Consider the following 12,902-nt stretch of genomic DNA (forward strand, 5'->3'; position numbering starts at 1 on the left):
AAAGGTTGGTTGTTTTTCGCATTGCTAATAATGGAATTTCAGTTATATTTTTTATGACGTGTATCAATTTTTATTTTGAGTTCTTACCGTCTACTACAGGTACAAACGTTCCCTTCAGCTAATACAGTGTGTATCATTTAGTTCAAGTCTCTTAGGCTTCCCATTGCCTATTTTTCTACAAAAATCTAGAATGGCAATACATCATACTCAAAAAGCATTTATTTCGTTGGAGTTCTTAAGAAGCCGCTGTCGTTCCTATAGGTATCTTATATATTTTTTCATCCAATGCTACAATTTAAAAATACAAAACATCAGTTCTTCTTAACTGCTTCTTTTAAGTGGTTAATAGAAAAATAAAGGCCTCTTCACACGTGCGATTTACGATTCGTCCTGAACGTTTATTAATTGCAAGGCACTCCAAAACGGTTTCCAGAACAAAATATAGTATTTTTGAGAGGCATAACAAACGGGTTTCCACTAATAAACTAATTAAGCGAAGAATAAAGCAGAAATGTTTTACAGCATGGATCATAATACTAATCGATATACGGTATATTAAGTTCTATTGAGGAATACAAACTCATTGTCGGTGAAATATGTTTCCAAACTCATATTCTTCTTCTTCTCGGCTGCCAAGGGAATATATTTTATAGGTTAGCAATTAGTGTCATCATTGGATTCAGCAAACCTGCTTCAATTAGGTTAGGATATTGATTAGATGTATGAAAAGTAACATCTGAAATAGCATATCTGAATTGTTCTTACATCTCGTTTTGCCATGAATGCCTTTTCAGCACGCAAAAATAACAATCCGGTGAAATTTCTAAGCAGTAGTTTGGATAGTGAATGGACAAGTCGAAATGACGGAATGGAAATGAATGGGAAAATAACAAGAAACGATAGAGAGAAGGCATGAAAGGCATAAAACGACTTATTGGGTGGGATCAAGTACTCGGTTACTGGTTTAAAGTCCCAGTTAACACCCGTGTTTCTGACCGTTCCTAGGCGACTTCTATCTTTGCTTTTTTGTGGCGTTGTGTCTTTTAGAGTTTTACCTTGTTCCTCTAAACAGAGTATTCCCCGTTAAATGATTGGAGACTGGATTTGTACCTGTAGTTTTCATTATTATATTATTTTTAAACCAGATAGAAATAAATGAACAAAGAGTTAAATGTCACGATAAAAGACGACATACAAATGCGAGGATTTAGTTTGACTTCCATACATGCCATAAATCTACAGGTTCACACAGTCAGGCACTGTCTGCATGTCTGTCAATTAAATAAATTAGCAACCAATAATTCTTCTGAGGGCTATAGGTACTGGTTTATTACTGAACTAATTTGTTCAAATAAGCAGTCATGTTTCTCCTAAATTCTCCGTCATGTTGTTTTATATCAGCGTGCAAATATACCTCTGTAAAAAGATAAAATCATTTTTTTTTATTTCTTAATTTTCTATAGAGCACTATCAGATTTCAACATTGTTAGCGCAAAAAGTTTAATGGTATGTTTTTTTTTTATTTTTTACTAAACATTTAAGTTCATTTTACTTTTGTTCTTTGGCAAATAAAAAATGATAAACGATTATATTGTAGAAGCGCCTCGAGGTGGCGCAAACATGTTTGATACACAGTCTATAAAGGTCAATACCACTCTGTCGAACTAAAATGTAAGGACCATAAACAAGACTTGAAATGAAAAGTGAACAAAATGAATATTTTCAAACAAGGACAATTCTAGAGCCATGCCTGCAAAGTGAAATGCGCGATCAGGATAGTTTACGCAAATGGTCAAGGTATAAAGCCAAACTCAATGCAAAGAAGTAAGGTAGCTATTAAACCAAACGCTCAAAGAAAAAGAACAGACTACGTAAAAACTGAAAGTGAACGATGGCTGGTTATCGATCATGCCTTGCAAATCATTGTAATTAGTGAATACAAATGTATAGACAAAACATGAAAGTATGATGACATCAAACGCATGTTTGATCACGTGGGTCCAATTTGTTAGCTATTCCATCGGGTCTTAAAATGATTCTGGCTTGTGGTCATCAAACCGAGCAAGTTCTTTACCGGCTTCTCTGATTCCCAATAAACAAAAAGACAACTCTCTCTTTCAAACGAGAGTGGCTTAGCATAAGTTGGTACAAATTATTCACAGTTGATGTAAGATAAATATAGTCTTAACTAAATTAAATATTATGTTTTTGTAATTTTATTGGTTTAGCTTACAATAATAATTACATTAAAACATAGTGCATAACAAAGCATTGCTAACAAAAACAGTTAAAGCACTGAACACAGTATAAAAAATAGCACATTAATGTATCTAAAGCCTTTGTAGTTTGATCATCCAGACACATTCAATATTGGTTCAAAAGCATTGTGATGCATTTGGCAGCTTTATATAATTGTTACGTTGTGTTGAATCAGGTATTGGTTCTCTAAGAACTGTTTTAATAAGGTATTTAAATACCGACAGGCCGTCAAAGTTATTTAAATAAGGAATGGCTTTAATTGGTCACGATTTCACAAATGTCCGTATACAAGTCTGCCCGCCTCCAGTCAGGGTCTGAAAGAGAAACAGAAATAAGTCAAAAACATTTTTTTTTCATTTTATTTTTTTAACTGCCGAAAATTAGGCGAATTTCCATCTTGATAATTCTTGAAGTTAAAAGCCAGTAGTGTGTTATCAGAATTGTGTCATACTTTATCGTAATGACTCGATAGGCAGTGTTTATTAGGCGGCGAGAAATGCAACAATTACAGTTACACTGATATGCTATAAGGTGTAAGAAATGTTTACAGCAATGCAATGTTGAGTTGCAAGATTCGTACGAAAGGTTTCTCGACGACGAATTTAGCATTCTGGATAACCTTCCCTGACATGCGAGCAATGACATTAGTTTTACTTCATAAATACGACGTCATGGCGACATATCTTCGACTTCCCTAAAGATATAAAGCTTATTTTAAACCGCAGCTCGTAGCAAACGTCTTGCTAGATAGTGACGATTCGGTAAGATAGTTTATTCGATGTGACTAATATATATGGAAAATATGTGATCATAATTAAGCGTTATAATCAACTATAATAAATTAACAAAGTAGTTTACGAAAATCTACGTTGACCTCTACTTGTGTTTAAATATCAAATCACGAATATCGTTTAAAAGTCATACAGTCACTCCAAACTAATAAAGACGTTTTACAAAATCATATTGTGAATCAGTTGCGTTTAACCCCCCCCCCCCTACGTTACCATATAAACCTAGTCTACAAACACACTAAAATTTTGAATCATACACTACTATCGCTGTATTGTACCGTTCGATCTGGAGAGCGATAACTTCGAGCGTAAATCATTATAACATAAGAACGTACTGATTGAGCATGCTTTCGAGTATGTTAAGAGCGTTTGACATGCAGAGAGAATGTGACTTTTGATTGAAATCAGATTATAAATGACTTATCACACACTTTAATTTAATCTATATAATCTTCTCATGTTGAGGGTGCGATGAATAATATTGCAACTTATAGTTTTGTATAAAAAAACAGTAAACGTTGATACGGAATTGGAGCCTTCTGAACAGTCTAAATAGATAATTGATCGCAATAAGAACACTTCTGCTTCCATTCGATGATGAACGCCAGATTTTAACATCAAAATAAACATTAAGTTAATGTTTGGCATTCCATTCATATTAACTCCTGTGACATGCTAATGAAATAAATGTGACGTCATACCATGGTTAGCGTGCCCCCAGACCCCTGGCGCACGTGTTGACACTCAAAACCATCTCCGGACTGCTTCTCTACCAGTTTGTCTCCGTCAACAGAAAACACAACCTATAATATTTCAAATAATTGCTAAACACCCCGATTGTAATCTAAAATACAAACAAAGGCGTTTGTTATCTACAATAATAACCTGTAAAAATATAAATATTTTGTGCTGAATCTGATATTTGGCTTAAAAATATAAATTATTGCTCTTTCTATGTATTTATGGAGAAACAAAACTTATAAGGTCTCTAAAATGTCCATGGTAAGTCTAATTTATTTAATACTTTAAATGCTATCAATCTTGTTTTTGTTTTTGTTTTTAAACACCTACAACAAATACATATGTTGTCTTTAGTTAATACAAAATGTGGCACTGCTATGTTGCCCTCATGGCCAAACAAACCACTACAAGGAATATGTTAGTTCATACTTTCACTTTTCGTCCATCAAGCGTGATTGAGTCAATGGCCTGTCCTAGCTTGAAGGTCAGAGACTTTGCGCCCATTACGGTTGAAGACGTCATCGTCCACGTATCACCGTCCGCCGTGAACTCCTGGGTCATTCCGGAGCCGTCGGACAGATACTTGTGAGCGTCCGCCCGTTTATCGTCACTAACACCTAAAGAGAAAGCATGGAGAATAACACCGTTGTAATTAAATGCCATATATGTAATAAGTTGCTATCCCACATCTCTCCAACAGATACGTGTGGATGTGCGCTCGCTTATCGCCTAATTCACCTAAAGGGAACACAGGACATCTGAAATATTATATGTTAATATGATGCTTGTCTAGTTGGTTTTCCACGATCGCTCCAACAGATACTTTAATATTGGCGCAAGGTCGCCTACACGCCTTAAGCGGAAAGCAAAGGAAATAATACGTGAAGAATATTGTTTCATGATTTTTGATATATTGCTTGAGTGGTAAATGGAGGTCATCCTCGATCAGAAACATGAGGGGCTGGTGGAAAAGGAATTACATTTGGAAATTTGATCATCAGTTTACCAAAACTTGGGTATGATGGTGTTTTTATCGTTAAAATGCCACGTTCTGAGCGTCGACTTGCCAATCCTGCCGTCTTATGCACCCTGAACGAAACGCAGCAAATTAAAATCCTGAAATCACGTTTTTGTGTTGGGTCGCTCACGTTTCATGTGAAAAACCTAAAGCATATTGAAATGTACCGTATATTTTTGATAATGCATTGCATGTGTGCGTTATCAAATTTTGACACACATGTCTAAGAATGGACAGCTGCGGACAGAATATCGCTAATGAAGACAATATAATAGTTTAATAAAACTTTATTGACTATTTCCTGTACAATTGTAATACATTATACTCTAAAGTATTAATTTTGTTTGCGTTTATATAAAAAACAATCTATTTAAGATACTTGAAGAAATAATTTGTCGTATTTGCACCTCATATGTGTTTATCATTCAATGCTGCAACAAATCTCTAGACTGTCCCTCTAAAACGAATTCACGATACAATGTAAGTGTCTCCAAAAATAACTGCTTCGCAGGTGCGATTTACGACTCTGAACGTTTATAAATTCCAATGCACTCCCAAACAGTTTACAGATTAAAAATATGTATTTGTTAGAGAAAAGCCTAAGAAATGGACTTCCACTAAAAATATATGCGAAGAATAAAGCAGAAATGTTTCACAAAAATGGATCATGATGCTAAACAATTAAGGTGTATCAAGTTTAATTGAGAAATATAAACTCAGCGTCTGGGGAATATGTTTCCAAACTCAAATTCTTCGTCTTCTCGGTTGCCAAGGGAATCGTTTCCTTGATTAGCAATTAGTATCATTCTTGGTTTTAGTAACCAGTTTCAATTAGCTTCGGTTATTGAGTAGATGAAAAAATGATAACTCCAGAAATGCCTTATCGAAATTATTATTTTTTTATTGCCAAGAATGCCTATTCAGTTCGCAACAAGAGTTTTAGTTTACACTGATTTATTTTAGCTCGAGCACGAATACAACTGAATGCTGATATGATATAAATCAATTCCGAGTCCATAAACAGGGCAGACATCAGTTCTTTTGGAGGGGCCATGAAACCGACATCTCCAATACCACTAGACCTCATTAATCATCTTAAAGCGCATTACAATACGGTTTAAGATCTAACCCGACAGTGATGACAACATGAAAGACTGATAAGGAATCAAATGGAATGGGCAAAAGAACAAGAGCGAATCAACCGACAAGACAAGATAAGAAGAGCGGAAGCATACGAAGAACGTACGAATAAAGACGCCAGGCAGAAGTAGGAAGGTAGAACACGAAATGTTACACTGCTAGCGAATGGAAATGCTCGTCCGTTTTTCTTTAAATCTTTACATTTAATTTTTCCAAAATGATTAAAGGTGGTGCACATATGCCTTTTTTCAAAATTTGTTTCTGGTGAATAGCGTTCTGGCAAATGTGTTTAACGATTCTCGAGTTATGGTCTAAGCGACTAAGAAATTGGCACGCCGTCTACGACTAAGCTATGTCAAAATGATAAGGCTGAGATTAAACCTTTGAAAGCACCAACAAAATGGGACCTTCAATCAGATTCCATCCAGACATGCTCATTTCCCAATTTATGTATAAGCTTGTTTTATTCATTTTTAAGGGACACAAAATAGGTCGATGCATTTTTTTAATTTAATGCATTATCATGTTTTATCATTTGACTTAGATGATAAAAACCAAAATAAAGCATATGATTAGGTACAAATAGTATAATTTAAGCCTTTATAAATGGATTTTGTAATTAGTAGCTACGTGGTCACAAATTCCCCACTTCTCCAAGCACCAACATATCGCTAATATTCTAATCTGTTCCTTAATCTTATGCATTTTTTGTTCGTTTTGATGTCATTAATGTCAAATGATTTAAACACGAAAATGCAGTTAAAACATGCCTCAACCTTTATTGTTCTCCTTTAAAATGGAATCAGTAATATAAACTTCATACTCAGCCAAATCATTATGAAGAACATTTATATTAATTAGCAGTATTACAGTAATGACAAGCGAGCTTCTATGACCATTATTTCAGCTGTCAATGCCCTTACGGTTGTGCTAATGTACTTCCCACACGCGTATAATGGTCTGTCACTAGGCGTAATCACTTGTTCATATATTTTTTATTTATTATGGGTCCTAATGGAAATATATAAACGATGTTGCATACATGTATTAATGATTTTATATCATATAAAGCTAATGGGTTATTGAATCGAAACTGGGTACTTTTACATTTTGATGACCAAGCAATAGCATGCAGTCAGTATTTCAAGAATTGCAGCAAATATGCTTTCTGAGGTTTGGCAGGAATGTGGCATTGGCTCTGCAGTTTATTACACATAGGCGTGTTAGCTAGGTTCATGATATTTTTTCACTTTTTTAAAGTAATTTCGATATGAGTGGAGCGAAGGCTCGTGAGTAAAACTTAGCACACATTCACTAAGTAGCTGAGTAGAAAAAGAGTGTTTTACTACCAATATCAATCATATGAAACATTCTGAAGAAGAAAAAATATATATTGCTTTATTTTGGAAAAAAATATAAAATTTGTCATTATACGCAAGCTTGAAAACAAGATTATATTAGTTATAAAAAATAAAGTATTTGATTAATTCTGAAAATACTGACTGTACGTATTTACATGTAATGCACATATTTGTTTTTCAAAATTCATAGTAAAAGTCAGGTATTGACCGAGATTGACGGTGACTACTTTAAGCTCATGACATTAGTGAAGCTGTTTGTGAACAAGACAATAAACACAACAACAACCGCATCATTAATGTCAAGTAGCGAGTCAAAAAGATCGTTAACATCATACTTACCTATTGCCTTCATATATTCTTCAAAGTTTTCCGATTTTTCTATCTTCCATTTTCCAACAACGCTCACCATTCTTTTAGATAAATGAAAAAGAAATCTTAAATACTAAAACATACACCTTTTTGTAATAAAATAATTTAAACACGTGTGCTTCAGAAAAACCTCCCGGCAAAATGTAGACCAGAAAATAATTCGGTAAAAGCGCAAGGCAGAGTCTAGAACGCTATCCTCTCTATCTCCACAAGCCGAATGTTCAGATATTTATACTGGAAGAGGCGTCTGGTATTTGAGGAATACCTTAGCGCTGTCATGACCAATACTCGGGGAATATGTATTAATCATTCGTGAATTTACCATTAACAGTGTTGACAGGCAGGAGTATGTACCTTAATTTTTTAATTAGTGTTCGAGAGATGTAACATAAACATTAACAAACAACGCACTCTTCAGAGGTCATATCTTCCCTTTTTCTTTTTGAACTAATAGCAGATAATGAGAGGAATCTAAAACATGATTCTGACAGCATGAACATTAATCCACAAGGAAGTGAGTTAATATTTTATAATTATGATGATAATGATGATGATAATAATAATAATAATAATAATAATAATAATAATAATAATAATAATAATAATAATAATAAAAATAAAAGTTAAAATTATAAAAATAATAAAACTAATAATAATAATAATAATGATGATAATAATAATAATAATAATAATAATAATAATAATAATAAAAATAATAATAATAATAATAATAATAATAAAAGTGAAAATAATAAAACTAATTAAACTTATAATAATAGTAATAATAATAATTAATAATAATAATGATAAAAAATAATAATAATATAATTTATAAAAATAATAATAATAATAATAATAATAATAATAATAATAATAATTATTATTATTAATAATAATAATAATAAATAATAATAATTATAATAAAAATTATAAGAAGAAGAAGAAGAAGAAGAAGAAGAAGAAGAAGAAGAAGAAGATGAAGAAGAAGAAGAAGAAGAAGAAGAAGAAGAAGAAGAAGAAGAAGAATCATCATCATCATCATCATCATCATCATCATCATCATCATCATCAATATTTAAACATCTTTTATGGCATCCAATATATCGAGATACCTGGGGACCCGGACTAATAAGTAAACTAAATGACTGAATTATAAGTATATCATTTGCACTTTGTGCTAATGTTCTTTAATACAACTACAATCGGACATAAAACTAACCTTTTTAACATCTTTCAAGGCCAGATGTTTTGAATAATGATTAAGATTACTCGATTAGTGATTGCAGAAACTATTATTCAGGTTAGGTTTATTTTTATTTTTATTTTTTCCACGCAGCATACCCTTTTAAATGTGCCAAATAATATTTGGCCACCAGTTTTAAGGTAGCGTATACATATTCACGTATTATTATTATACATATATGTATATATTTAGACATTTTTATTTTAAAGGTTTATGTTTTATCTCTCATATACAATATATAATTATAAATACCTATTTAAAACTTGATTGGACTTGTTTATTGGAATTAACTATTTCTTTCTGTATGGATGCCTCAATAAAGTTTCAACACAGAATATAACTTACACGTTCAAATAACATCAATAATGATTTTTCGTTCGCAATTAACGTTCCGGATGAATGATTCATTGGAAAGTACATGGACAAGCCTAGCCACATGCTGTGAGTTTGTTTACGGTGATAAAAACAACAGAAATTAACCAAAATGCATTCACTGGCAAAACATTTCTTTCAAATGATTTAAGAGTGCAAAGATTACTCATAATGTCCTTGCCCAACCATGCTGTATTTCACATGAGATGCAAAAAATGTACGTGACACATGGCTTTTCCGAAGTAGCTGTATAAATACAGGGCACCTTTAGACTGAAATAAGCTGACGTTATTTATTCATTAGAAATTAAGTCCATTATGTCACCGTTCAAACTGTATCGAAAGAGAATTAAATGCAAATCGTACATTAAAAAAAGGAAAAATGTAAATGTGCGGTTATTAAGGGCCTTGTGTCACAACACAAAGTCCTAAGATCATAAATCACACAAAGAAAAACACGATCAGGGGAAGAATACTCCAGAGAGAGCCAATTATCCCTCACATTATGGCCGAGAGAAACAGGACAAAATCGGAATATGTTTGGCTTTAACAAAATTGTACGGTTTCTTATCAGTTTTCGATGAAATAATACTGGTATTTAATGCGTTCTCTTTCATAACAAGTAATGTTTGGGATAAGTGCTTCAATAAATTCAAGGTTTAATTTTGGTATGACACGGAACGTTAATACACCATTTGATTTTATTAGTATTAATGTCATAGTAATTAACAACAAATAATTCACCATGTCTAATTTTAGAATTAAAGGTTATTTACAACACATAACAGTAAACATCTAGTCCAGTATTGAAAGCAACATTGATCTACGATTATTGGACTTCCGCCGACATATTGGCCCGCACCCGCCTGGGCAACATATCCGGTTGGCCTTGCAGTCTGCGTCCGAGACGCATGACAGACTGGAGCGTGCCTGGAGGAAACAGATCAAACGCGACAAAGGAAACACCGGTGGGCAGGATGGGGACACTGAAATCGAGGAAAGTTACAACATATCAAACTTAAAGACCTAACAACATATGTCACCAGTAGCTAAAACTTGCCTAGCTCTCGGCATTAAGAATCTAGTATAGGATAGATTGATTATAAAGCTATTTTGATACGTGTGTACATTAGTGCTATTGAGTCTCTTGTTTAATGTCGTCTGGTTCTTACCTTGTGCCTCCAAACAGGCCTAAACAATACATGTAGCACAGTTCAGTGAAGAGAACAACGAATAACATTTTTTTCTTAATAATAAAGCCTACTTTATGTATTTAAAAAGTAAAATCTTAAAGTAAAAGCACCTAAATTGTAAAATAAAATACGAGTATAACAGCATGTTCTCCTCACGATGACTGAATATTAAGACTTATGAATATATAGAAAAATATGTATGCTTACAAAGGCACATGCATGTAGGACAGCCGTTGCTGTCTAGTCTGATTCCATGTGGACACTCTGTGGAACACGACAATACTGGGCATGTTTGCAACTCCCCTTGGGCTTGAACGGTCTGCGTTGTTGGGGTGCTCTGGTTTTGATTTACTTGCTGTGTTGTCAGTTCCTGTGTTTGAACGGCTTGAACGGTCTGCGTTGTTGGTGTGCTCTGGTTTTGATTTACGTGCTGTGTTGCCTGTTCCTGTGTTTGAACGGTTGTCTGTCCTAGAGTGTCTTTTTGTTTTGTTTCTTGATTTGACAAAATTGTTGTAGTCTGTAAATGTGTCGTCTGTTGATCGTTGTTTTGTGATGTTGTCTGCGACTCCGTTGTCTGAAGTGCGTCACTAGCGGTTGGTGATGCTGTTGTTATCGCTGATTCTATTGTTTCAGCTGCTGCTGCTGCTGCTGCAACTGTTGTAATATACTGCACATTAGCGGTTGATGTTTGACTTTGATTTGTTCGCATCTCGACTGTTGATGTCATCGCATCACCTTGCGAAACCGATGTAGTAGTAACATCAGATGAAGAGGATGAAGGGCCAGTTGGATCGACTGCTGACGATTGGGTTGATGTCAGAGTGATGTCAGTTTGGCTTAACGGTACTGTGATTGTCCCTTTATCGGAGGGCTGTGATTGCTCACTAATAGATGATGAAGTGTATTGTGTCTGCTTTGTCGTGGTCATATATTGTGGTTTCTTGTCCGTGTCATTTTTTACGCTTGAATAATTGTTCGCATCATCTGCAGTTTCTAAAGGTTTCATGGGAGGAATTATTACGTCTAGAGGAAAGTCCATAGCACACTGTACAAAAGGATCATCAACTTCACTGCACTTTGGAACATACGTCGCATTTTTTACCTGACCGAATTCTCTCTTAGTGCTTTGCCTGTCCATTTCCCTTTCCTTTCCATTTACCTTATTTTCAAAATCATCTGCTTTTGGCTTGCCGGCAATCTTTGTTTCTTTCATAATCGTTATTTCTCCGATCGCAACACTTCCACTCTTTCGGCTGAATTCTGGACCAACACCCTCGGCGTTATGGATATCTTTTTCAGACATATTCGTTGCAATATTATCAACCATATTGTCTACTGATCCATAAGTTTCATTTCCACTATATTCACCGCTGTAACTTTGTCCACTTTCAATCTCTGTAGCATTTATTACATTACTGCTTACGGGCAAAGTTGTTGTAACTGTTGGCTTTGCTTGCAAGATAACTCCTGTACTTTTTGATGTTGAGGTCGCTGAGAAAACAGTACCTTAAAATGATGAATTGGAAGACTTAGCTTAAGGATACACAGGCACACTCAAGTTAAGATAAATACTTAGAATCAGAGGTGATCGTAACATAGCTTGGACACTAAAATATGGCCATTTAGACCTTTTATATTGTTTAAAACGTAATAATATGACAAGAAATATATATGTAATTATATTTTTTCAAGTAAATTTCTTATAATTGTATTGAAATGAAATATTATGTCTTTTTTTAAACACTATCAAAGGACTGAATGGCCATATTTTATTGTCCAAGCTATGTGATGATCACCTTTGCTTAGAATTAATTAACTATCAAAGTATTTTATTACTATTGAGCGTAACTTAGAGTGATTATACATCATTGCTAAATTTACCTTAACACACTTAATATTTGTAGCTATTAATAGAACAGTGATGTTTAATTAATAAAGTTACTCACTGCGTATGTATTTAACAAAAAAGATGGCTCGCATTTAATTATCAACGATCTGTTTATTTTATGTACAGTATTTACTATAACAAACACATCGTTGTTTATTTTGTTATGTAGAATGATGATGTGTGACAGTATATATAGTATTACCAGTTAAACAAATTTCACAAGATCATTTACTTACCAAAAAGGGAAACAAACAAAACTAATTCCATGCTTGTACACTGCCTCGAAACAACTTAATGGCAAACAATAATTAAACAGTAAGACTATTTTTCTGTATCAAAGCAAATCAGAGGCGGGGGATGTGCGTATGTTTTATATGCCAGAAACGGAGAAAAACAACTTCATAACTGTCAACTGTTTACATGGACGAAACGTTACAGCGCCTGTTCGCAAGTTCTGACCTTTTCAATTAACGAGTTGACCCATGTACAGGCGCATGAAAATGACCACAAAATACTATTAATGACTGT

At 33.9% G+C, this 12,902-nt stretch overlaps 2 protein-coding genes across 2 annotated transcripts; both read right to left on the bottom strand.

Moving 5' to 3' along the window:
• Positions 1-1,672: 1,672 nt before the first annotated feature.
• On the bottom strand, positions 1,673-7,899 carry LOC128232618 (fatty acid-binding protein, heart-like). Its single transcript, XM_052946281.1, has 4 exons — positions 7,650-7,899; positions 4,221-4,408; positions 3,752-3,853; positions 1,673-2,573 (listed from the first exon to the last, which is right to left on the bottom strand). Exons 1-4 carry the CDS (start codon positions 7,717-7,719, stop codon positions 2,523-2,525), a joined length of 411 nt encoding a protein of 136 aa, XP_052802241.1. The 5' UTR covers positions 7,720-7,899; the 3' UTR covers positions 1,673-2,522.
• A 2,099-nt stretch (positions 7,900-9,998) lies between these two features.
• LOC128232839 (uncharacterized) lies at positions 9,999-12,644 on the bottom strand. The gene is made up of 3 exons (XM_052946606.1): positions 12,611-12,644; positions 10,694-11,992; positions 9,999-10,279 (listed from the first exon to the last, which is right to left on the bottom strand). The coding sequence occupies exons 1-3, from the start codon at positions 12,639-12,641 to the stop codon at positions 10,089-10,091; spliced, it is 1,521 nt and encodes a 506-aa protein (XP_052802566.1). The 5' UTR covers positions 12,642-12,644; the 3' UTR covers positions 9,999-10,088.
• Between the last annotated feature and the right edge of the window lie 258 nt (positions 12,645-12,902).

The sequence above is a fragment of the Mya arenaria genome, chromosome 4 (assembly GCF_026914265.1).
Source record: "Mya arenaria isolate MELC-2E11 chromosome 4, ASM2691426v1".
NCBI classification, from domain to species: Eukaryota; Metazoa; Mollusca; class Bivalvia; order Myida; family Myidae; genus Mya; species Mya arenaria.

Excerpts from the sequence above, each read along its gene's own strand:
- LOC128232839 (XM_052946606.1), bottom strand. The coding sequence starts at position 12,641 with ATGGAATTAGTTTTGTTTGTTTCCCTTTTTG. Across the intron at positions 11,993-12,610 it reads TTTGTTTGTTTCCCTTTTTG|GTACTGTTTTCTCAGCGACC; the intron begins GTAAGTAAATGA and ends CATCATTTTAAG. Across the intron at positions 10,280-10,693 it reads TCCTACATGCATGTGCCTTT|TGTCCCCATCCTGCCCACCG; the intron begins GTAAGCATACAT and ends CCTCGATTTCAG.
- LOC128232618 (XM_052946281.1), bottom strand. The coding sequence starts at position 7,719 with ATGGTGAGCGTTGTTGGAAAATGGAAGATAGAAAAATCGGAAAACTTT. Across the intron at positions 4,409-7,649 it reads AGAATATATGAAGGCAATAG|GTGTTAGTGACGATAAACGG; the intron begins GTAAGTATGATG and ends CTTTCTCTTTAG. Across the intron at positions 3,854-4,220 it reads TTGATGGACGAAAAGTGAAA|GTTGTGTTTTCTGTTGACGG; the intron begins GTATGAACTAAC and ends GAAATATTATAG.